Genomic DNA, 24,783 nt, shown 5'->3' with positions numbered 1-24,783 from the left:
ATACCTGGGAGTCTACATATATCACACGGCAACAGATATGTTAGAGGGCAATGTGGGTAGATGTCTACGGACGTTGAAGGGAAATATGGACTTTTGGGCCACACTCCCGCTCTCGGTGACAGGCCGCATATCTTTATTAAAAATGATCACCCTGCCGAGACTTCTATATTATTTATTTTCGCACCCTGCCTGTGTGGGTGCCCTGCACGGTGTTTCGCAGATTAAGGTCGCAGCTAACCTCATTTATATGGAACTCGGGAAGATGCAGAATAGCACTCTCGACGCTCACCCGTCCGAAAGACGAGGGTGGCCTAGCAATACCAGACTTCGAGCTCTACTATCTCGCAGCTCAACTTCAACTCTTCACACAAGAAGTGGCAAGAGTATTCCGAGGTCCAGAGCAAGAAAGAGACGAGGGGACGCCCCGGCACGTATTAGCGTATATAACCTTACAACAGAAGATTGCCCTTAAAGACTTAACACTCGAAGAGCAAACGTTCAGGCTATGCTGGAACCGCTCTCAGCGCAGAGCGGGTACGCAACACCCATATGCCCCAGAGATCCCACTCGGGATGGTGACGGCACTCCCCCAAGGGGTAGATTGGTCGCAGATACAGGTCTGGGAGGACGCGGGATTACAAGTGATGGCGACCTCTATGAGGATGGGGCACTCATACCCTGCCAAGATCTTACACCCGCAAACAGAAAGGAGTTAGGTCCTTAGCGGGGCTGAGGGAGGGCTGGACCCTATATATTGTGAACCAACAAAATGTGCCCCCTCACTCAATCACTTAAATATTATTTTAAGACCAAATAAACATAAACATTAAATCTGGTCTGGTATCTTTATTTATACCTTTTATGACTGATTTTTTCAAAAATTATTTCATATGGCAACAGGAGAATACAACATACACAATTATTTACCGCGGGACGTGTAATCCGCATACTAACCTCCTGCGCGTCTTTCCAGATCACGACGGGACGTGAGTGCGATACACAGAGCAGAATCGAGTCATTGTGCTCCGCGAGTGCCCCGGCTGGGGCCCTGACTGAAAACGCGGTGAGCAGATAATAACGAGAAATAAAGGTACGTTCAGGTCTGGCACACCGAATAGGTCGTTAATCACGGTACAACGTTTTGTGCAGCTTTGGTTAAAACTTAAAGCGCGCATTGATTTAGTCCATTTTTTTCACAGATACAGGGTAGAAATTCCTGCCGCCTCATATCAGAAAATCGTGTAAGGTATGTCATCACGATTTTTTGTTTCAAGTGAAAGACACTTTTTCACAATTGTATTTATGCTAAATGGGTGCGTATTCCCCATGCAGGATTAAAAGAAGAGATAATCCTCTGCCTCCCAAAGAAAAAATCCCTACTTTTTGTGGCTACAAACTTGAACTACTAAAGGTATGACAATACGTTTTTCAATATTACTAGTGTGTTGGAAATAGAGTGCAGGAGGAATTCTATTCCTAAGGGACCTTATGTTAAATAAAGGCACCACCTGTTTTCCCAGGTTGGTGCTGCCACTGAAGTTATCCTGGTTGTGTCCTGAATAAAGGATTCGGTCCAGTTACAGAAACCCACACAGGCCAACCGATCACTAACGTTCAGGTACTTTTAATCCCATTCAAACGGTTCTTCTTTGTTAGAAGAGGCCATTTGGTTGTATTAAAACAGTATTTTTTTCACATTCCAACAGAAAAATCACAAGAGCCCTGATGATAGTTTGGAAACCTTACGCCCAAACTTGAAACGCGTCGGCAATCCAGCAAGAGTTAATGATATACATTCATTGTGTATTATGAATTATACCTGCCTCACGCTTTTTCTCTTGTATTGAATTGGCTCTTTATATGTGTTTTGAATAGTCTGAATTCTTGATTTGGCTTTATGAAACTGTTTTGTGATGATGGTTATAATTTAAGTATTGTATTGTCATTGGAATGTCACATTTAAATAATTTTCACAGAGTGTGTTAGTAGTATTGTGTCAATGTAGTTTTGCTTCATTTGTAAATAATTGTGTATGTTGTATTCTCCTGTTGCCATATGAAATAATTTTTGAAAAAATCAGTCATAAAAGGTATAAATAAAGATACCAGACCAGATTTAATGTTTATGTTTATTTGGTCTTAAAATAATATTTAAGTGATTGAGTGAGGGGGCACATTTTGTTGGTTCACAAGATCTTACACCCAGCGGTGGCGGGGGCCATACAGGCACACTGGAAGGAGGGCCTGGCGGAACCACTCACAACCATGGTCTGTCAATATACAATGATGGCCGCCGGGACATATAAAGCAGTAACATGCCTATACTCCAGAATGCTACGGGAGAACCTACCGCCACTCACGGTGCTGAAAGCCAAATGGGAGGTAGACCTAGGTAAGGAAATCCCGGACACAACCTGGAATCAACTAGTGCGGCGGGCTCGAAAGAGCACGAGAAATGTGCGATTTCAACAGATTCACTTTTACATCCTCCATAGGGCCTACTTGACCCCTGGCAAATTAAAGAAATACTTCGGGGTACCCGAGGCGGGGTGCCCACGATGCACTTTGGAGGGAGTGGAGCTGGACCATATGTTATGGTCCTGCCCGGTCCTACGGGACTATTGGCGGACGATCTGCGGAACGCTCAATGAGATTACGGAAAGAACTGTACACTACGATATGGCGGCCTGCATATTGCAATGGTTCCCTCACACGCCTAAAAATAAAACTACCAGCAAATTCATAGACATGGGATTGATACTGGCCAAAAGGGAAATTACCAGAATATGGAAAGCGAGAGTAGGCCCCACGCATAGAAAATGGCTCAACGAGTTCCTGAAGTGGGCAGCTTGTGAAAGCACGATTCGATACCAACTAGCTCGTAGGAAGCCAGATGCTAGGGCACTGGACACAGCAGCAGCTTGGGAAATGATGGTGCAGGCCCTGAGAGATAGTACATTACAAGAAGACGAAGAGGCCCGACTACGAACAGAGGCGGCTCCCAAGACACACCAGGGACATCACACATCTAGACAAGCATTACCTCCTGGAAATACCCATACAATCAGTCATGAAAGAACATTCCTACGTTGGTGGCAGGAACAAGGGGGGAGGGAGGAGGGGCAGGGAGTTGAGTAGAGTTTAAGGGAACTCCGGAAGGTGACACAGATAAGGAGAGGGGGGGGGGGGAGTTTATAAAAGCAGGAGTACACACTTACATATAAAAGGACCAGGATTGCTGAGACAACAGAAGTTGGTACTACCCTCCTGCTAGACGCCGCCCGACCTCCGGGTTGTGGGCTAAATGGCTGTGTTCAGAACAAAAACAGCAATGAGGACAATGTGGAACTGGAGATGCAAAAGATGTATTGAATTATATGATGTACTGTAAACCTGCAATAAAAAGTACTTTAAAAAACAAATAAACGAAGGTTTAGACCTAGTAAAGGCTTTATTTTGCCAGGTCGAAATGACGGTATAAAGTTGCACACACAGGCTGCAATGACAGATAGCCCTTGAAAACATGTCCCCGCCCTAAGTGGGTTAAACAATGAGTATTGCAGTTCCACTAGTAGCATGTAATTTAGAGGCTCTTGGTACCTGTAGTACCACTTTACAAGGGAGTTATAAATAAATTAAATTTGGCAATTGAGTGTAAACCAATTTTTCCATGTTTGAAGGAGCGAGAACAAGCACTTTAGCACTTGTAAAGTGTGCAGAGCCCTAAAGCAACAAGCATTGGCATAGCCAATAGGTCTCGCTTGTGGGACCTTATAAGTATTTAGTTATGCAGCACAATATCCTTGGTGCAACAACATCAACAGTTGCATGGCTAAACACTTATAAGGTCCCAAATGCGAGACCTAATGGCTAGGCCAATGCTTGTTGTTGTATTAGGGGACATCGTAAATAGGGGGCGGAAACAATATATGTCTGCTGGTGTGTATGGATCCAGATAAGAGGATTACTGAAATCATGGTGTGAAGGAGGGGGCATTTAACTCGGACAGAATACAATCTAGTTGTCCTATACAAATTGACATTACACACATTTGCAAAAAAATGCTTATTACAATGCACACATTTTAGGACCAGAGACCTACAGTGAGGTGCCTAGAATCACACCATTTGTTGATGTCATCGTGGATTTGTGATTCCCAGGCTAAGAACACAACCACTAGAACGGATTCCTCACTGACTGTCAGAGCATGCATTGTTCAGGGTGGTATGTTTCGCCAACTGTGTCAAAAATATAACTCGAGAGGTCAAAGGTTAAACAAGACTCCACAGCACATGCTCCTCCGGTCTTCTGGCGCAGGGGTGATGGGCAGCAGTGTGGGTTAAGCTTTCACTTCTGAAGACCTCGCTCTCCAGTGCTCTGAGCCCCCAGGAACTAAGGAATGTGCCCCACTGAGCCATCTTCTAAATTTAACAAGCACATGATTAAGTAAACAACCTGAAAACAAGGCGCGCGCCGCCTCCTCCCGTAATCTGCATGCGTGATTTCAAGATAGTTCATTTGCAATGGAGGCACTTTATGGCCCGGCATTTCTCAGGCTCCCTTGAGCACTTCCTGTGTGATTGCCCCGCCCCCTGCTTTGTCTGCTTTAACTAGGATTTCGAGAGGCTCGTAATCTCAAATGTCTTTCCTGGGGAGTTATATGTATACTAAGAAATCACTAATCAATCCCTAGAGTGAATTCCGGAACTCACTGGTCTGAGGCTGTAATGGCGGTGTTGGATTTAACCCTAAAGGCTTAGACGAACATGTCGTGTCTGTCCTGGGTTTGTTTGTGTGACTGAGATGGCGAGCAAGGTGCGGAAGAAGCACAAATTGATCATAGTGCCAATATCGGCCCGTACCTGCTTACACACAACCCCCCCATCACACAATAACGGACACCACACAAGTTGATGGAGAAAGTTGTTGCAGTTTTATTAGCATATACATTATGCCAACATGTTGGGTTAACTTACGGGCGATCCAGAGCAGGCCGCCCCTCGCGACCCGCCCACCTGACCGAGCTATAACCCCCGCGGTGTTAAAACCTTAGGGGCGTTATCAGTTTGGGGGGGGAAGGTCTAACCCCTACCCCCCGGCGAACCTCTCGTTCGCCCATTTACTCAAACCCCCCCCCTCGGGGGGCAGAGCGTTGGCAACCCCCGGTTGCTCAGGTACACAACCGCCCGAAGGACTAACGGGGTGCCGTCAGTCCCCCAGGATCCTTTTACTGTGGATCTCCCTGGGGGATATATCGCTCACGCACCCTTCCGGTGCTCCTGTAGAGGGTACCCTTCTGTACCTTCCTGTATTGGATCGCCCTGTAACTCCGCCTGCAACACAAAAACAATTCATTAGTAGTAGCCCCCCCAACCCCGATCTGCCCAAGAGCAGGGTAAGCGGATGGGAGGGGAAAGAACGCCGGGCAGTCCGGGTCCGCGCTGCGGGATTCGCCAGAGGTGGGGGGGGGGGGCGAGGGTCTACGCGCCGCTGCCCAGGAACAAAAGAGGACGCCAGACCCTCGCCCCCGGGCTATATAGCTCTCCCCCCTCCTCTCCCCCCAGGACAGGAAATGACCTCACGCGTGGGGGAATCCCTGGTTGACCACTGGCTGACCACCGAGTCAGCCAACCACTAGACCGCTAATGGTCCGTGCCATCCTATGGCACTAAGGATGGCCGCCCTCGCAGGTAGCCACCTTTGGTGTCCCGGGGCAGCCTGTCATAGTGCCAATATCGGCCCGTACCTGCTTACACACAACCCCCCCATCACACAATAACGGACACCACACAAGTTGATGGAGAAAGTTGTTGCAGTTTTATTAGCATATACATTATGCCAACATGTTGGGTTAACTTACGGGCGATCCAGAGCAGGCCGCCCCTCGCGACCCGCCCACCTGACCGAGCTATAACCCCCCGCGGTGTTAAAACCTTAGGGGCGTTATCAGTTTGGGGGGGGGAAGGTCTAACCCCTACCCCCCGGCGAACCTCTCGTTCGCCCATTTACTCAAACCCCCCCCCTCGGGGGGCAGAGCGTTGGCAACCCCCGGTTGCTCAGGTACACAACCGCCCGAAGGACTAACGGGGTGCCGTCAGTCCCCCAGGATCCTTTTACTGTGGATCTCCCTGGGGGATATATCGCTCACGCACCCTTCCGGTGCTCCTGTAGAGGGTACCCTTCTGTACCTTCCTGTATTGGATCGCCCTGTAACTCCGCCAAGGCTCTCGGTGCGGCAGCCGCCGTCCGAGAGTCCCCCCATCCGTTAGCCTTCCTCTATTTACAACCCGCTGCTCCCATCGCTTCAGATAGGTCCAGCAGGAAAATGGCTATCCCTACTTTGATAGATGGACGCCGTCCTCTTCAAAACAGCCCATACATTGGTGTGCAACCAACTGTCTTATGAAGCCGAATCCCCTCTGCTCTGTGAATTTGCCTATGGCACTGTTCACTCGTCTGCTGGAAGTTTGGATGGCCCCCCGTCCAATAGTTCCACAAACTAACAGCCACCGCGAACTTTGAGGAGACCCAGATGCCCCCCCGGGAAGCCATGTCAAAGCCTACCATAGGCTGGATTTACCTTGCCAAGTCGTGCACCTAGCCACCGGCCATCTGGCCCCCGCAGATGTGACTCTCTCTATACCTAGGAAAGCAAAGTTTGCGCTTGCCCCCTGTCTCCCTTGTGCAAGGAATACCCCCAGTTGTCCTGAAAGAAGGACGCAGTCTACCAGGCCTGCGAACAAGGCTGTGTCCCGTCGTTCCCAAATGACAAAAGTCATCCCAGCAATGAGGCACCCCTTCCACAACGTACGTGTCCTGGAGTGCCCATTTGCAGAAACACTGACAGCCTTGAACAAGCACCGTACATAACGCACCAAATTGGCATGCATTTATCATAGTATAACTTGCCGACTAGCTTGAAAACCTAGCAGATGAAAGCTGCTCAAGTGGACTGGTATCACCTGCAAGCTGAACAATGTCTGAATTGGCCAACCAGGCCCCTCTGTCCACCCACCAGACCAGATGGAATGCTACATCTGGCGGGCAATCTGACAATGAGCATGCCCCCCCCTCAGGGCAACAATGACCGAATTCCCATGAAAATATGAAAGGCTGGCATAGTCGCTCCTTCCTCGTAACACCAGATAAAGGAGCTACCAAATCGCCCCGCGTGTAGCTCCGCAGAGCTGGCCGCCCCCCGATGACTGCCACTGCCAAGGGTGGCCATTCTTCCTGGTGTACATATGAGTGCCTGTTCGCCCCCAGGCTCTGAGAGGACCCTGGAATCAGGCTGCATGTCTCCGAAGCATGCCTGCCCTTGGGGTGTCCAAGTGAGAGACAGACCGTACTACAATAGGGAGTCAAGGTGCCAACGCAAGTTGCACCCACCGGCCCCTAAGCCTCTGCTGCACATCGACGGAGCACTAGGTAAAGCAATAACATTTGTTCCCCCCTAGGAGGTCCATAAAACATGTACCAAGTAACACAATGTATTGCTAGGTTATACGAAGTGGTGTACAGGGATATAGTCATCCTGTGCCAAAGGAGTGGTCCTCAACATGGGTTTTCTAATGTGCTGCAGGTATCGGAGCACCCACCCATCCCTCAGTGAATGGGGCCTCAGTTGTTCAAACAGCTAATAAATTAAAGAGAACAAACGGCACAGCAATCCATTAATGCACATGAGATGCATGATATGCCCAAATCAACCTGTTGTTGAGCTGAAAACACATTTCCCATTATCTTTCGCATGAATGCATGAATAGCCCCTGTTCTATCACGGCCTCCAGCGCGAACACCCCAATTATTGCACCAAAAAACACTTTATCCAGACTCAAGTAAGAGAGAACATCCCATTCTGCACAGGGCTGCCTAATAAGTCCCAGCTCCCATTCCATGTATTACTTCCATGAGTGAAACCAGCACGCGTCCCACACCCCGGATAGTAATGACAACTGGGGAGAACATGTGAGTCCCAGACCCTAACACACTGCCCCCAGAGTGCTATGATCCTTATACCTGTTGATAATTCAGGTGGTCCCCCATGTTGTTGGGGCAGTTCTCTTGCGCGGTTCCTGCATTGGAGACAGAAAACATTGATTAAGATGTCCCCCCCCCGATCCACCATCTGCATTCTCTGCAATGAGACATGGCCCTCAATGCCCACACACTACCCAGGCCAGATGGGGGTCCGAGCACTAATTAGTTAGCATTACCTGCACCCTTCCACATTTAAAGAGGACCTCCCTTATTAATTGAAGGAAGTCCATTCATAAACGAACACTCCTCTCCTAGGCTCTGAAGGTGTTTACGTACACGCATCTTCTACTATCAGCTCTTGTTGCAAGTTGCTTCTAGTAACTTCGCGTAGCTATGTACTGAGAACACCTATGGGAGTGACGGTTCTGCCCCCCCCTTGAGAAGCGTTCTGACACCCATTCGGGCAAAGTCCGTGCTCCAACCCCAAGCACAATAGAACTGCAGAGCCTGCAACAAGCTTCCTTTCACTACACCGTCTACTCGGCGGCGGGCCTCTAGAACGAAGCTTGGGTCAGTCCTTCCACGTTTAACTGAGAGATTAAATCTATTCTCGCTCCCCAAGAGTTCAGCTTCCAAGTTGTTAAGAGTTCATGCACCCATAACCTCATGCAAGGCCCAATTCCCCCGGGTAGGCCCGCAATGTTCTTGTGCCATGGTCCCCCCACTCTAAAATTGTTATAAGTGTCCAATATTTTGTTCAGATCATCTCTGGTATCGAAATTACCTTGGGCAGCCTGGTTGTCCTTAGAAAGGACCAGGGGCGGTGGCGTAGCACTTGCCCCCTGTGACGGAACCTCGCAGGGTTTCGCCACCGATTTGCTTTGTGCCAGCGGCAAAGATTCCAGGGGGAAATCCCTAACATTGGGCTTTCTGATCCGTTTGGGCCTGGAGGGAGCGGCATCGGTACTGTTCTGGGTATCAGAAGATGGGGATTCAGCCGGGAAACCAGCATCCTCTGGCACTGGCGTGTTCATCAGATTCTGTGCCCAAGCAAGGCCTTTAAGCTTTGCCATTTCCATAAAGTCTACCCACACTGCGTCCTGGGAGGTGCCCGGCAACGAGTCCTCCACCTGGGTATATTCTTGAAAGAGGGGAGGGGAACGTTGGCTGTCCATTCTCCCTTCTGTTCGCCCACCCGGGAAATTACAATGGTGCGACAAGGCGGAAAATTCGGAGGAAATCAGCGAGGGAGAGCGAGAAGGGGCTATGGAGGGAAATAGGTAACGTTAGTTGGCACACTTGTAGGTGACAATTTACTAGACAACACACTGGCGTGTTCCCTCTCCCTTTCTGTGTGCATGTGCCCCCCTCTGTATCCACACCAAAGACTGGTCCTTCGCCATATACCTGTCTCTGGCCCACCAATTGCCACCTGTGCCGCTTCCTCGTCCTTTGCGCTAATTACTTTGCTTTGTATCCTGAAAAATAAAACAAATTGTCACAACGTTCCCCCATTCTTGAAATTGAGCTCTTTAATCTGTTGTGCTCCTTCAGCTTCCGGCGTCATGCCACCGTATTTCAGCTTCCTCTCCTCCATTCCTCCCCAGCTGTACACGTACCATCCTGAAAGTACACGCATGTTAGTGCAACCTTATATGTAACATATAACAGCCCCGATTGCCCTTCTAGTTACTCCCTCAACAAAATAACCAAGGGAAAATTGTCTCATACAATAGCTCACACTAACTTAATGCGAGACCTAATGCATTGCAAATGCTTGATTAGTAAATGCACTGAACGGAAAAGTGGTCAAGAAACGCTTGACCACTGCCTGCCCCTAGGGCGATGCCTACTTGCACTCAGAAGGGGAGCAACCGCAAGGTTGCCCCTGATAGTAAATAGCCTCCACGCATGGGAAGGCATGAAGCACCAGGCTAGTGCAGCATAACCTTGGTCTGGTCGAGTATCGCACTGTCCAATGCGGGGCCAATGGCATGGAAAGGCGTGTTGCTGATGCTGGCGTGTATCGACTGGCAGCTTCCTGCGCTTACCCCTGAACTGTACGTGAAATAGTCAAGTGAGGACACTAAAAAGGATACAGCAGCGCTGAGGAACGAACCCTCCAGCCTGCTAGATCGTCGACGGCCATGCCTGGTTGTCCTTAGAAAGGACCAGGGGCGGGCCATGGGCGTAGGGCCGCCTCTTTGCACAGGGTGGGAATCCCCTCCCGCCAACGAGGAGCAGAGGAGGAATCGAAAATGCATGCCCACGCGGCGAGCGCGCCGCTGTGCCACATACGTGCCCCATGCACTCGAGGAGCCGGGGACGTACCACCCAGAGCCCAAGTCAATTAACTTATAAATGCTTCAACATAAATACAAACATTAAAAGCGAAATGTGCCCCAGTCTCTTAAAAGGTCAATAGCAGTGCTTTAAAATGTTGTACTCCCTACAAACAACTTTCCATTATAAATGTCCGAGCGTCCATCAAACATACATTTTAATTCACATTATCCCATATAATTGCTTGTACCAGTAAAACTCACAACAAATATAAATGTTGCCATCTTAAAACAAACAATGAAACAGGCAGAAGTAGAAGCCAGCACTGCTAACCACATCATTCGAAAAGGCTCAACATGATATCTGACAGCCACATACGTAATAAAAGTGAACCCCTTGATCGCAAAGCAGAAACAACAGGTAAGGGGAACAGCTATCAGCACGGGATCCGAACCCGTGACCTTGGAGTTATTAGCACTGCGCTCTAACCCATTGAGCTATTCTGCCCCATCCAAAGACCTTGGCGCTACCTCGTGAAATTTGTATTGCTCACCAATGTCACTTTTACTTCATGTAACTTATCGTCTGCTTTTGTAATTTGTTTATTACTAATTTCTGTTCGTTTGGGAAGCGCTCTGATGCTCTCATTGTAAACAATGACCGGAAGGACCCACACGATCATAATAAAAACAATTTAACCCATTCCAAAAAAGGAACCGCACTGTTCTTAATGTGAAGCGATTCCCGGGGGAGAAGCCTTTGTGAAATGCTGAAACTGAAAATTATAACGACTAACTTGTTAGAAGAGCGAAAGGAGCCTTCTTAACGTTCGCTTTTACCATATTTCATATAAGCAGTTTTTTTTTTTGAAACTTCAATCCCTGGTGGCTCTAACTGAAGGAGGTACATGGACAAGAAAGTTCTTTATCGCGCACCGCATACGGACATGGGCAGGAGGCAAATATCATCTGGTGTTTCTCGTCACACCCTGCCTGTGAAGCGCTCTGACGCCCTCGGGTCGAAGTCCGCGCTAATTACAAATGCAAATTAAAATAATAAATGACACCCTGTGCATGCAGGTCCCAATCCCGGAACCCCCCCCCCCCCCCCCCCCCCTCCCTCGAGGGACCGCAACCGAACCGAGCCCGAGGAAGCCAACCCACGCCCACCCGCAAGCAAGCGCCTGGACGGGCCAGAGGGAGCAAAGACCCCACGCGCCCCACCAAACACCGGCCGAAAAGGCGACCCAGATCCGACCCCCGCCCCAGGCAAGCCGGGGAACAGCTCCTAAATCACAGGGCCAGCGGGACTCATGGAGCAACAGGGGAAGGCGAAAGGTGGGGTGGCGGGTAGCGGCAACTGTGAGTGGGGGCACATACGCCCGGTGCACCGACGACCCCGCAAGCACGAGAACGGAACACAAACACAGGCGAGGGGGAGCCTCCCGACCGCTCGCGAAACAAGGAAGGCCCCCAGGAAACCCCGGCCCCCCCCCCTCCCCGTACGAGAACTAGCACCAGCTGCCCCAGCAGCGAGCCTCGCCTCCCTCAGCACAGCCCCCCCCCCCCCCCATGCCACAGGAGAAGCAACGCGGCACATCCGTATGCTCAGCAGCGCTTTTAAAAGTTCACGGGCTCCCAGCGCCGATACCTTTTACGCTCTGCAGCGCTACCCCCTGTGGCCCCCTCCTAATCGCGTATAATAAAGGCGCCCCCACATTTATGGCTAGCCGATCCCTGGCTCACGTGACCGGTATTAAGGAGGGGCGCACCGTGACACGGGAGATGTGAGGAACGGTGTTTGACTACGTGTGGCAGTAATATATCGCACCCCCCCTGCCGACCTCATACTGATACCCGCCTTGAAGTCGCACGGACTTTCTAGCTCCCTCTAAAGTGATCTGACACTGCCAGTAATGTCCCGCAGACATTCGCGCTCCAAGTGCTCCACAGCCCCCCTCGTTACATTACCGCATACAATCCCGCTACTAACCTAATTTAAAATTACATGCCCTGCAATATTCTCGCTACGCCGTGAGGCCTCTCACCTAGTGAATTGCCAGCAGCGCCGCCGGGCCTATCGAAAAAACAGCAACGGGCAGCACCCGCCCGGGGTCCGGGGAGGGCGAGGGTCACGCGAGCAGCAGCCAGGAAAAAGAACGCCGGGCAGTCCGGGTCCGCGCTGCGGGATTCGCCAGAGGTGGGGGGGGGGGGGGCGAGGGTCTACGCGCCGCTGCCCAGGAACCAAAGAGGACGCCAGACCCTCGCCCCCGGGCTATATAGCTCTCCCCCCTCCTCTCCCCCCAGGACAGGAAATGACCTCACGCGTGGGGGAATCCCTGGTTGACCACTGGCTGACCACCGAGTCAGCCAACCACTAGACCGCTAATGGTCCGTGCCATCCTATGGCACTAAGGATGGCCGCCCTCGCAGGTAGCCACCTTTGGTGTCCCGGGGCAGCCTGTCAATGGCTCTTGCTGTAGTCCCCGTTGGTTGAATTAGGGGTCTGGACCGTGAAGCCGACGCCAAGATGGGTGGATGCCTGATTAAGTGCTGAATGTATATCACCAAGCTTGCCGAGAAGAGTTGGGCGAGCCAAAAGTTAAAATAAAAGAAAAAGCATTGGCTCCGAAAGTGACGCGGCCGCGAAAGTGAAAGTGATTGCGGCTGTAAGGATGCCCGCTAGACCTTTGCTGGAAGACAATGACAGAACATCAGTTACTGTGGCCAAACCATTTTGGAATTGTACATATATTTTTTTATATACAATAAAAAATTACAGAAATAAAAAAAAATAAAAAAATGCGGCAGCAAGAATTATGTTTAAACTGCTTAAGATAAATTGTAATGTTTCAAAGTTGGCTGGCTCCATTTGCTATTCTTTATCAAGTGCATTTTTTTAAACTTGTACTGCAATGCATTTGTTGTTGCATCTTTTAATCAAAAACATGTTAGTCTGGACAAAACTGTCATCATCTAATAATATATGGAGACAATTATGAACCTATGATTCTTGAAAGCGTTGTCAGAGGGTAAACTCTGGCAATCCTAGGTGCAAAATTGTGTAATCGACATCTGGTGAATTCGAGACTAGATCATAAGCTGCTACATTTATGCAAGGGGGAATTGTTTGTGATTTAGCTGTGAAACAGTTTAGCACTGTAAGTCTTTTGTGCTATAGAAATGTAATGATCAGTTTGTAAAACCTGATCATCCTTGATGTCAAGCTACAGAACATTTAGGGTATAGAAGCAATGAAGGAGGGATACATATACTGTAGAATAAACATGCTTTTGTGACTCCAAGAAAACACCATCCCTGCTCACAAGTGCTGGTCAAGCAAAAAACGAAACCAAAAAAACAAAGACAAGCCCTAGTGTGATGTACATGGGGCTCATGGTTCACCATGCATGTACACATATGACGCTTGACACTGCCGCAGACATTTCTTTTACTTTAAATTTACTGCTCTGTGATAGTGGATGCTCATCTTGGAGCAATAACTTAACAAAAATAAAAAATGGCATTATCAAGAAAGGAACTTGAGATTGCATCTTCCAGCCCACCCCCGAACCCTCCCCCCAAATATAGAAGTAAAACTAAAAGAAAAGGAACATCCAGGGACTTGGATGCACTGGATGAACGGGGGCTCAATCAATCAATCAAAACATTTATAGAGAGCACTACCTACCCGTAGGGTCTCAAGGCGCTTGGGGGGGGGGGGGGGGGGGGGGGTGCCGCTACTGCTCGAGCAGCCAGGTCTTGAGCTTTTTCCTGAAGGAGAGGTGGTCTTGGGTCAGGCGCAGGTCGGCCGGGAGGGAGTTCCAGGTCTTGGCGGCCAGGTAGGAGAAGGACCTTCCTCCTGCGGTGGCTCTACGGATGCGTGGGACGGTGGCGAGGGCGTGGCTGGCAGATCGGAGGTGGCGTTTGGGAGCGTAGAAGTTGATGCGGTTGTTGAGGTAGCTTTGTGTGCGTGGGTAAGGAGGCGGAAGGTGATTCTCTTGTTGACCGGGAGCCAGTGCAGGTCTCTTAGGTGTCCGGAGATGTGGCTGTGTCGTGGGATGTCGAGGATGAGTCTGGCTGAGGCGTTCTGGATGCGCTGGAGTCTCTTCTGGATCTTGGCGGTGGTTCCGGCGTAGAGTGCGTTGCCGTAGTCCAGTCGGCTGGTGACGAGGGCCTGGGTGACGGTCTTCCTGGTCTCCGTGGGGATCCACCAGAAGATCTTCCGAAGCATGCGCAGGATGTTGAAGCACGACGAGGAGACGGCGTTGACTTGCCTGGTCATGGAGAGGGAGGAGTCCAGGATGAAGCCCAGGTTGCGTGCGTGGTTCGTTGGTTTGGGTGCGGTGCCCAGGGCGGGGGGCCACCAGGAGTCGTCCCAGGCGGAGGGCGAGGAGCCCAGGATGAGGACCTCCATCTTATCTGAGTTCAGTTTCAGGCGGCTCGTCGTCATCCACTCGGCTACCTCTTTCATCCCTTCGTGCAGGTTGGCTCTGGCGGCGGCGGGGTCGTTGGTCAGGGAGAGGATCAGCTGGGTGTCGTCGGCGTAGGAGATTATGTTGAGGTTGTGTTGGCATGCGATGGCCGCGAGGGGGCTCATGTAGACGTTGAAGAGAGTAGGGCTCAGCGAGGATCCTTGAGGGACGCCGCAGATGACTTTGGTGGCCTCTGACTTGTACGGTGGTAGGCGGACTCTCTGTGTTCTTCCGTCGAGGAAGGAGACGATCCATTCCAGTGCCTTCTCCTGGATTCCGACGTTGCTGAGGCGCTGCACTAGGGTGCGGTGGCAGACCGTGTCGAAAGCCGCGGAGGGGATCTAGGAGGATGAGGGCCGCTGTTTCTCCGTTGTCCATCAGGGCTCGGATGTCGTCGGTGGCGGCGATGAGGGCGGTCTCGGTGCTGTGGTTGGCACGGAATCCGGACTGCGATGGGTCGAGGGATTCATTCGTCTCGAGGAAGGCGGCCAGCTGCTTGTTGACGGTCTTCTCGATGACTTTGGCTGGGAACGGGAGTAGAGAGATGGGGCGGTAATTCTTGAGTTCGCTGGGGTCTGCTGTATGTTTCTTTAGTAGAGCGCTGAGTTTGGCGTGCTTCCAGCTCTCGGGGAAGGTGGCGGTGTCGAATGAGGTGTTGTTGATGTCCCGCAGGTGGGGTGCGATGACAGTGTCGGCTTTGTTGAAGACGTGGTGAGGGCAGGGGTCGGTCGGAGATCCGGAGTGGATGGAGTTCATCATGTGGACGGTGTCTTCGGTGTTGACCGGGGTCCAGGCGCGGAGGGTGGTGGTGGGTGGCGTTGCTGCGGTCGTGGCGTGCGTCGGTTGAGTGCTGAAGCTGTTGTGTATGTCCGCGATCTTGTTGTGGAAGTAGGAGGCGAGGGAGTTGCAGAGTGGGATGGCGCGCTAGAAGTTTAAATTAAAAAAAAAGCATTGGCCTCGCGGCTGTGAAAGTCACTTTCATGGCCGTGTCAAAGTGATCGCAGCTGTAAGGGTGCCCCGAGATGGCGCCTGATCTCGTAAGCGCGCTCCAGCACGCGTAACTGCAAGCTCTAGGCCACCACCAAATGCGTGTGGTAGCATTTTCTGCAGCCCTTACTAAAAGTCTCGGCAGCGCATGCGCTTGGTCAGGTGAGACCTAAAAATGGGTTTTAAAAAAGGAAGGTTAAGGCAAAAGGTTTGAGGAAGCTCCTGCCAAGAGGGCCAAGCCCAACATACCTTAAGAAAGATGCTGTTGGTCTTGAGTATGTCCATCTCTGCATTTTACAAAGGCAGCATTATTCAAGATCAACATTCTTCTTCCAGCACGTAATACATAATGTTTGTTAGGCTGGAGGACACTCACCTTTTGCTTGCTGCTTGTAACAGTCTTGAAGTGGAACATTAGAAAGTTCAGCCAACACCTGTTTCACCTAATATGCCATGTCTGCGTAGGGCCTTCTCAAGGCTTGAGGTTTCAGATGTTGATAGAACACATCTGAATAGAGACATGATGCTTTACAGACATGATTACTGCATTAAGCAGTGGCTAATAGCTTGTTAGTAGCCAATTTCTTTTTTGCTTTTAACCTTAGAAACTCCAAACATTGAGAAAGCCCTGCTCAGTTATGTGTCGAATGAGCAGATGTATGTTATGTTGAAAACACTTATTAAGTGCACGTACACCGACGGTTTCATGGCGCTGGAGTGAAGGTCAAGGCAGTGGACAGGGAGAGCACTTAATCAATATATGCTTGAATGAACAACCAGGTCTTCAGCTGTTTCCTGAACTGAGTTAAGGAAGTAAGAGACCTTAGCTCGGCTGGGAGAGAGTTCCACAATCGTGGTGCTAAGACTGAGAACCTTAATCCATCATTCTTCTTCTGTTTGGCAGATGGAACTTCCAATAAATTCAGGTGGGAGGGTCTAAGGTCTCGAGTGGAAATGTAGCGGCGTAAGCGAGCAGAGATGAAAGCCGGGCTGTTACGATGTAATGCTTTAAAGATGGTGCAACCCATCTTAAACGCACAGCGTTTACTCACTGGAAACCAGTGAAGGCTTTTCATTAATGGGCTAACATGATGTTATTTAGGCTGATGAAAAATCAGCCTGGCCGCCTGGCTCTGAAAAAGCTGGAGGCTCTTCAGTTGGTATACCGGCATACAATGAATTAGCATAATCCAAGCGAGAAATCACTAGGGATAGAGTGACCAAGATCATAGCTTCCCTGCTCAAAAATCTACGAATCTTTTTTATTCTACGCAGCTGAAAGAAGCCGGCAGAAACCACTGAGCTGATCTGGGCTTTCATGGACAGATGTATGATGGTACCTTAGTCACCTTTAATGTCACAGTGTCAATATCTCATCTGTGTCTTACAGTATGAAATATAACATAAGCTTCCCAGTCTATAAAGTTCAATAGTTGGTCTGCAGTCTGACTTTGAATTCGTTTCAGTGTATATATATTTATATATATATCCTTGTACATGGCCATGGATTACCGTGATGTGAAATGTTGCAGGAATATTTTGGTAGTTGCAAAAGAATTTAAAGCATTGTCATTCTGATGTATCTTTCTGTTATTTTTCCAGCCTAAATATCTTACCGAAGCCATGCTGATATTAGGCAAGTTGCATTACATTGAGGGAAGCTACAGAGATGCGACCAGCATGTATGCTCGAGCAGGGATTGATGACATTTCTGTTGAAGATGAGCCCCTGTACCGGATGCGCCTCGTAACTGAAGCCTTTGTCATTAAAGGTAAAAACGACAAATTGTTTGAAGTTATCAAAATTATGTGTTGCTTGAAAGCAATAATGCAATAATAATTTAGTACACATGTGTTTCTTCAAGTGCAAGGTATTGCTGAAGTCTTAATATTTTTATTTACCTCAAGTGTATACGGATGAATTGACTGTGAAGTTGCCAGTAAATGCAACCTTCCATTGTGCAGCTTATGCAACTTGAATATGTCGAGTTATGGATTGATCACTCCCAGCAATGTCCAATTCGGATCCAAGAGGTTTAGGTTTGTATACATTAAGCATTTTCTGCATAGTTACATAAGGTAAATGCAAATATTATGATTCCAAAAAGGGGAAAAAGGTATTAACATATTCAGAACCACGTGCCGTAAGAATGCAAGCATTACCATGCTTGCCTTTACCACGCATAAGCCTTTAACACGCATATTTCTTTACCAAGCATACCTTTACAATGATTTCAGTTGCAAAGGCGGTAAAGGGAGTCAGCGCTCTAGACTTGGAGCAAAAGGATGGGGGGGGGGGTGAGAGGGGAGGGGGGTGGAGGAGTTGGAGACTTCCTGCACGGACTTCCTGCTTGCGACTTGGTGAGCATGTTTTTGGACAGGCTTGGGATCAGGGTAGTTTTAAGGCTGGGAGTCGGCATTTAGGGCTCAGGGCGGGGGACTGGGGTGTAACCTTTATCCCTCATTTACCTTCACTAATCATGCCTTTACAATGAAAATTTGTTGTAAAGGCATCCGTGGTAAAGACGTAGTTGTGGTAAAGACTGCGTTGTTAAGGCATGCAAAGTAATTGCATGCGTGGGTCTGTCATACAACCCCAAAATCACAGAGGCCTGTATTGTACCCAGCGGCAAGTTATATTTCTCTTTTATGACCACAGTCTGTGTGAAAATATTTCCTTTGTTTTTAAATTACTTACTTAGATAATAGCTTCAAATGAGAATTTTAATCAATCATTTTTCATGTTAATTAACTTGCTTTATATGTCTTTTACCACAACATCTTTGCTGCATAGCTACCAGTGTTTCAGATTGCTTATGTGTGACATTTTCATAAATTCAGTGTAATAATGAGTAAGGCTCCCAGTTTTCCGTTTTTACGGATTTTTACAGATAAATACAGAGGGAAAACAATGTGTATTCTGTCTGCATTTATTTTTAAAAGTGGATAGAAAACACAGAAAATTGTGCTCCTTTTAAGTGACTCTCCGTGCAGTCGTTCATGAATTATAGGTCCGCAGATGAACAGATGGACGGCATGGAAATTAAAAAACAGCATGACAATTCTTTAAATAGCATGGCTAAGGAACAACAAGCAAACACAACAGGTGATGGACCGAATGTGGATCAATGTCACACACTCAACCCAGTCCAAAGATCTGGGCCCAAATCCATCGTTTATTTGCACTCCACACCACCCTGGGTTAGACAATGGCGATATGCAAATCAGCTCTGACCCTGTGCCCCATGGGAACAGTCCAGTCCGAACTACAAAAGCCATGTCCTTCCCAGAACGGAATCAAGCATCCGAGGACCGGACCGGTTTCGAGGTAACACCTCTCATCAGCCCGGCTAGCTTGACTCCAGTGGTGTGGAGTGCCTGGGACCCACGTCTGGGCATCCCCAGCGCACTTAGGGCGGAATATGCAAACACAACAGGTGATGGACCGAATGTGGATCAATGTCACACACTCAACCCAGTCCAAAGATCTGGGCCCAAATCCATCGTTTTTTTGCACTCCACACCACCCTGGGTTAGACAATGGCGATATGCAAATCAGCTCTGACCCTGTGCCCCATGGGAACAGTCCAGTCCGAACTACAAAAGCCATGTCCTTCCCAGAACGGAATCAAGCATCCGAGGACCGGACCAGTTTCGAGGTAACACCTCTCATCAGCCCGGCTAGCTTGACTCCAGTGGTGTGGAGTGCCTGGGACCCACGTCTGGGCATCCCCAGCGCACTTAGGGCGGAATATGCAAACACAACAGGTGATGGACCGAATGTGGATCAATGTCACACACTCAACCCAGTCCAAAGATCTGGGCCCAAATCCATCGTTTTTTTTTTTTTTGTAATTTTCTCCCTGAGTGTACTGGGGTAGCCCAGATGTGGGTCCCAGAGCCTCCACACCACTGGAGGCAAGCTAGCCGGGCTGATGAGAGGTGTTACCTCGAAATCGGTCCGGTCCTCGGATGCTTGATTCCGGTCTGGGAAAGATATGGCTGTGTAGTTCTGAGGTTCCGTGACAATTGTAAGTGGTGTTTTTCGATTCGTACGAATATGGTCGAGTCTGGTATCTAAGAACCGCACATGACGAGTTTAGTAAGTGTGCGCAGTTTCGCTGTGCTAACTTAAACCGTTCGTTTGTTATGTGGGTTTTTCATCTGTACCCACGGGTTCCATCTTAGATACGGCATCCATTTTTTCTCTTGCCCTCAAGTAGCCAGCGAACGGACGCTGTCCGCTTCGCGACCCTGGGACTCCCAAGATATTTGCGGAAGATGACGAGGGGGATGCTACTGTAAGGCAGATGGCGCCGTTCGAGGCTCATCTTGCCGCACGGACTTATTGCCCCAGCCGTGCATCTCATTAGGCACGTCTCTTTGATGCCTGTATCTCGTGTTTCCCGATACCTCCCCTTTTACACCCTTTCCGATCTCCCCACTGTCTCCGTCTTCCTCTGCACCTGTCTTTGTTCCTATTTCGATCTGTTTATTACCGATTGGAATGCACTAATGTTGGGAAGATGGGTTTTTACAGTTGGGAACCGCCAAATGTTTCCGCACTTATGATCCGGACCTTGTGTGTTTTAAAGTGACCAAAGCGACCCCTCTGGGGGATGATGGTGGGAACCGGGTTGTAAACTTTTGTGTGCCATGTTGTCTTATGGGTAAAAACTGTATAAAAAGAGCGATCCACAGAACCAATTTGAAGCAGTCTCCCCGAACTACACTCGATGTACTTCCTGTGATATCTGTGTTCCCTGCAGCAAATAAACCTTGAATCTTTGACGTCGAAGGAAGTGTCCCGTGTCTCTGTGATTCGTACGCCGGAGCAGGTTACCCATGAAGGTTTCAGGTGTTGTGCCCTGGCACCGCTGGGTCCTACAGAACCCAGTCCTTCAGTTCGGACTGGACTGTTCCCATGGGGCACAGGGTAGGAGCTGATTTGCATAAAGCCATTATCTAACCCAGGGTGGTGTGGAGTGCAAAAAACGATGGATTTAGGCCCAGATCCTTGTACTGGGGTGAATGTAAGACATTGATCTACATTCTGTCCATCAAATTGTTTTTTGTAATTTTCTCCCTGAGTGTACTGGGGTAGCCCAGACGTGGGTCCCAGAGCCTCCACACCACTGGAGTCAAGCTAGCCGGGCTAATGAGAGGTGTTACCTCGAAACCGGTCCGGTCCTCGGATGCTTGATTCCGGTCTGGGAAAGATATGGCTGTGTAGTTCGGACTGGACTGTTCCCATGGGGCACAGGGTCAGAGCTGATTCGCATAAAGCCATTATCTAACCCAGGGTGGTGTCGAGTGCAAAAAACGGTGGATTTAGGCCCAGATCCTTGTACTGGGGTGAATGTAAGACATTGATCTACATTCTGTCCATCAAATTGTTTTTTGTAATTTTCTCCCTGAGTGTACTGGGGTAGCCCAGACGTGGGTCCCAGAGCCTCCACACCACTGGAGTCAAGCTAGCCGGGCTGATGAGAGGTGTTACCTCGAAACCGGTCCGGTCCTCGGATGCTTGATTCCGGTCTGGGAAAGATATGGCTGTGTAGTTCGGACTGGACTGTTCCCATGGGGCACAGGGTCAGAGCTGATTTGCATAAAGCCATTATCTAACCCAGGGTGGTGTGGAGTGCAAAAAACGATGGATTTAGGCCCAGATCCTTGTACTGGGGTGAATGTAAGACATTGATCTACATTCTGTCAATCAAATTGTTTTTTGTAATTTTCTCCCTGAGTGTACTGGGGTAGCCCAGACGTGGGTCCCAGAGCCTCCACACCACTGGAATCAAGCTAGCCGGGCTGATGAGAGGTGTTACCTCGAAACCGGTCCGGTCCTCGGATGCTTGATTCCGGTCTGGGAAAGATATGGCTGTGTAGTTCGGACTGGACTGTTCCCATGGGGCACAGGGTCAGAGCTGATTTGCATAAAGCCATTATCTAACCCAGGGTGGTGTGGAGTGCAAAAAACGATGGATTTAGGCCCAGATCCTTGTACTGGGGTGAATGTAAGACATTGATCTACATTCTGTCCATCAAATTGTTTTTTGTAATTTTCTCCCTGAGTGTACTGGGGTAGCCCAGACGTGGGTCCCAGAGCCTCCACACCACTGGAGTCAAGCTAGCCGGGCTGATGAGAGGTGTTACCTCGAAACCGGGGGGAATGCAACGCCAGAATTAAGGCGTGGAAGGACGAGCCTGTAAAGGGATGGAGGAATAGGTCAGGCCTCGATACCAGGGTCGGGGCGTGCAAGAGATTCCAGTGGGAGTCTGCACTTACCTAGGGCTTCGTTACAATGATGATGCACGATGTAGCAGCCAGCAATCTTCCGATGTTAGCACAAGCCGGAAAGTAAAAGGCATTTGTGCTGGTTGCTTATTGGTCGAATCACGGGCCATAGAAATGAATAAGGGACTAGTGCCGGTGGCCATCTAAAAAGGGCTGTGAAAATAAATGAGGTAGGGTGAAGAAACCGTGGTGGCCATCTTGGGACAGTGAATGGAAGCATGCAATAGTGCAGGGTGTGCATAAATTGGGGTTTTTTAGCTGACACATTTAAAAAGACATCTAAAATGTCACTAGATTAATCATGCAGTAGTAGTACAGCGTAAACGAGCACTTTGACACATTTATAGCAGGCTAGTCCAGTCCTCTTGCAAATTAAGGCCTGAATTAAGACTATCAGTTCTTAATATCCATTTAAGTTCTTCTCTGTTCAGCATTCTGGATAGATCGCCTCCTCTTGTTGGTATCGTGATTTGGCTGATTACAGTCCATTTCAATTCATTCTCTGAGTGTCCTTTTTCCAGAAAGTGTTCGACCAGGGGGGTGTTGGCAGTCTTGCATCTGATTCTGCTTCGATGCTGTCATATCCTGAGATTGATTTTTTGTTTAGTTTGCCCTACATAAATCATGTTACATGGGCATAGAATAGCATATATCAAATTGCAAGTATTGCAGTTGGTAAATGTTTTCAATACATTTTTGGCATTTTTAAATACAAATTCTTTGCTCTCAATGCAATAGTCACACACCACACATGTCCCACATTTGGAATAGCCTTTCAGGGCGGGAAGACCCCAGAGATCGTTTAGGGTGGTATTAGTCTTTCTTGAGGGCGGAAGTGCCGCTCGCACCAACTGGTCTTTCAAATTTTTGTTGCGTTTGAAAGCAAATAGTGGTAGTTCAAGAGAAAGGTTGCCAGAGTTAATGATGTGCCAGTTTTTTTTAATGGTTTTCTTTATTTTGTTGGAGGCCGAGGAGAACGTGGTCACGCATACGGGTTTATTAGACTCCTTCTTGGCCTTGGGTTCAAGCAATGTCTCTCGGGGGCAGTACCATGCTCTCTTCATAGCATTCCTTACCAACCATTTGGGGTAGCCCCTGAATTTCAGTTTGTTTGCTAAAATGTTGGCCTCCCTGAAGTAATCCTGTTTTTGGAAACAATTTCTACGCAACCTTAAAAACTGTGAGTAAGGGAGACTGTCCCTCAGAGCTCGGGGGTGTCAGCTATCGTAGCGCAGGAGCGTGTTTCTCTCAGTGGGCTTTCGGAACAATGAGGTGAATAGTAGGCCATCATTGTGTTGGATATGAAGATCCAAAAATGGAATGTGGATTTTACTATGATCAATGGAAAAAGTCAAACCGTTGCAATTACAGTTTAGCCAATGCACAAATGTAGGGAGCATTTCAACAGAGCCTCCCCATATCATGAACACGTCATCAATGTAACGTTTCCACATGAGGAGGCCCTGATGGAAAGGATTAGTGGAGGGGAGGATAATAGTGCATTCTAAATAGTCCATATACAGAATTGCCAGGGTGGGAGCAAAAATTGCCCCCATTGAAGTTCCTTTGTTCCTTTGTTCTTACACCATATATGCAAATGTAAACTCATTAAGAATTGTCAATAATGGTGTAACTGAATTTCTGCTATTTCTCTATTTCTCAGAAATCGCTCACTCTTTGCCTAAACTTATCCTTCTCTTTGCCTCTCTCTATCACTCTACTTTGCCAATTTGTAAGCGTGAAGGCACAGGCTTGTGTCTCGCTCTTCGTGAATGTAAGGTAACTTTTTCTAAAACTCTTTAAACTAGTAAAAATCTTTTGTGATCACTGTCCGGCTGGACAAATCACTACAACAAATATAGCTCCATTGTGTCTATATTCATTACGTCGTAACAATTCTTTAAATAGCGGCATATGTCAACATACATTTATGGTATAATGTAAATATTTGCTATGTAATATTTGCCAGCTTAAATAACTAAAACATGATAGACATCAATGTATGAGTGTGTGTCTATCAGTTGAATACATTCGGAAATGTACAGTTTTACAACTTCATTTATACGCAAAACACAAAATAGGTATGGATAAATATAGATAAAATGGCCCAAAAATAAATATGGATAAATACAGACGGAAATGTTAAGAAAATAAATACCATAAAACCGGGAGCCCTAATAATGAGTAACATTCAACGACTGAGTAACACTTTCTTTCAAGCAAAATAAAGCAATGCACAGCTGCCAAGTTTTCTGATTCCTTAAGTGTGGCATTTCTGGGTTTTCATTGGGATTGTGTCATTTGATTGCTTTATGTGTGACATTTTGCTTGATTACACTCACTATCAAATATCACTCCGTTTTGTCCATGTAATGGATGCATGCCCCTAGCACCACCCTGTACACACATTGAATGTAAGTTCAGCTCAGTTAAGTTGTGTTGATATGCCTATGATGGGTCAAAATGTATTGACTGTAGTGTATGATATACCGGCTCCTGCATATTAATGCGATTCACAAGGCAGTTTTAAAACCTGTTTATATTCATTAATACCAATGAAGCATGTGTTCTCATGCAATGACAACCGTCTAAACCAGCATTTAATGTAGCCAACTGATTCACTTAATAGGTAATCAATCGTACTGCAAAGTCAGAACTGGCAGAAATTGTAAATCGCACAATAGAAGGCCACATGGCAACCACTGTCTCGTTCTGCCTGAAAAACACAAATCCTGCAAAAATATAAATAGTGTTTCTCATTCA

The 24,783-nt window shown here is 48.3% G+C and overlaps 1 protein-coding gene across 1 annotated transcript in view; it reads left to right on the top strand.

Annotated features, from left to right (window-relative positions):
- Positions 1 to 24,783, top strand: part of TTC7A (tetratricopeptide repeat domain 7A) — a 1,603,679-nt gene that overhangs the window by 155,426 nt on the left and 1,423,470 nt on the right. The window contains exon 3 of the mRNA XM_086927774.1: positions 17,326 to 17,494. Within this exon, the coding sequence (XP_086783900.1) occupies positions 17,326 to 17,494 (169 nt within the window). The remainder of the gene's footprint in view (positions 1 to 17,325; positions 17,495 to 24,783) is intronic.

This window comes from Lissotriton vulgaris, chromosome 6 (assembly GCF_964263255.1).
Source record: "Lissotriton vulgaris chromosome 6, aLisVul1.2, whole genome shotgun sequence".
In the NCBI taxonomy this organism is placed as follows: domain Eukaryota; kingdom Metazoa; phylum Chordata; class Amphibia; order Caudata; family Salamandridae; genus Lissotriton; species Lissotriton vulgaris.
The sequence above is the reverse complement of the archived record's forward strand: the minus strand, read 5'-3'. Positions and strand labels throughout refer to the sequence as shown.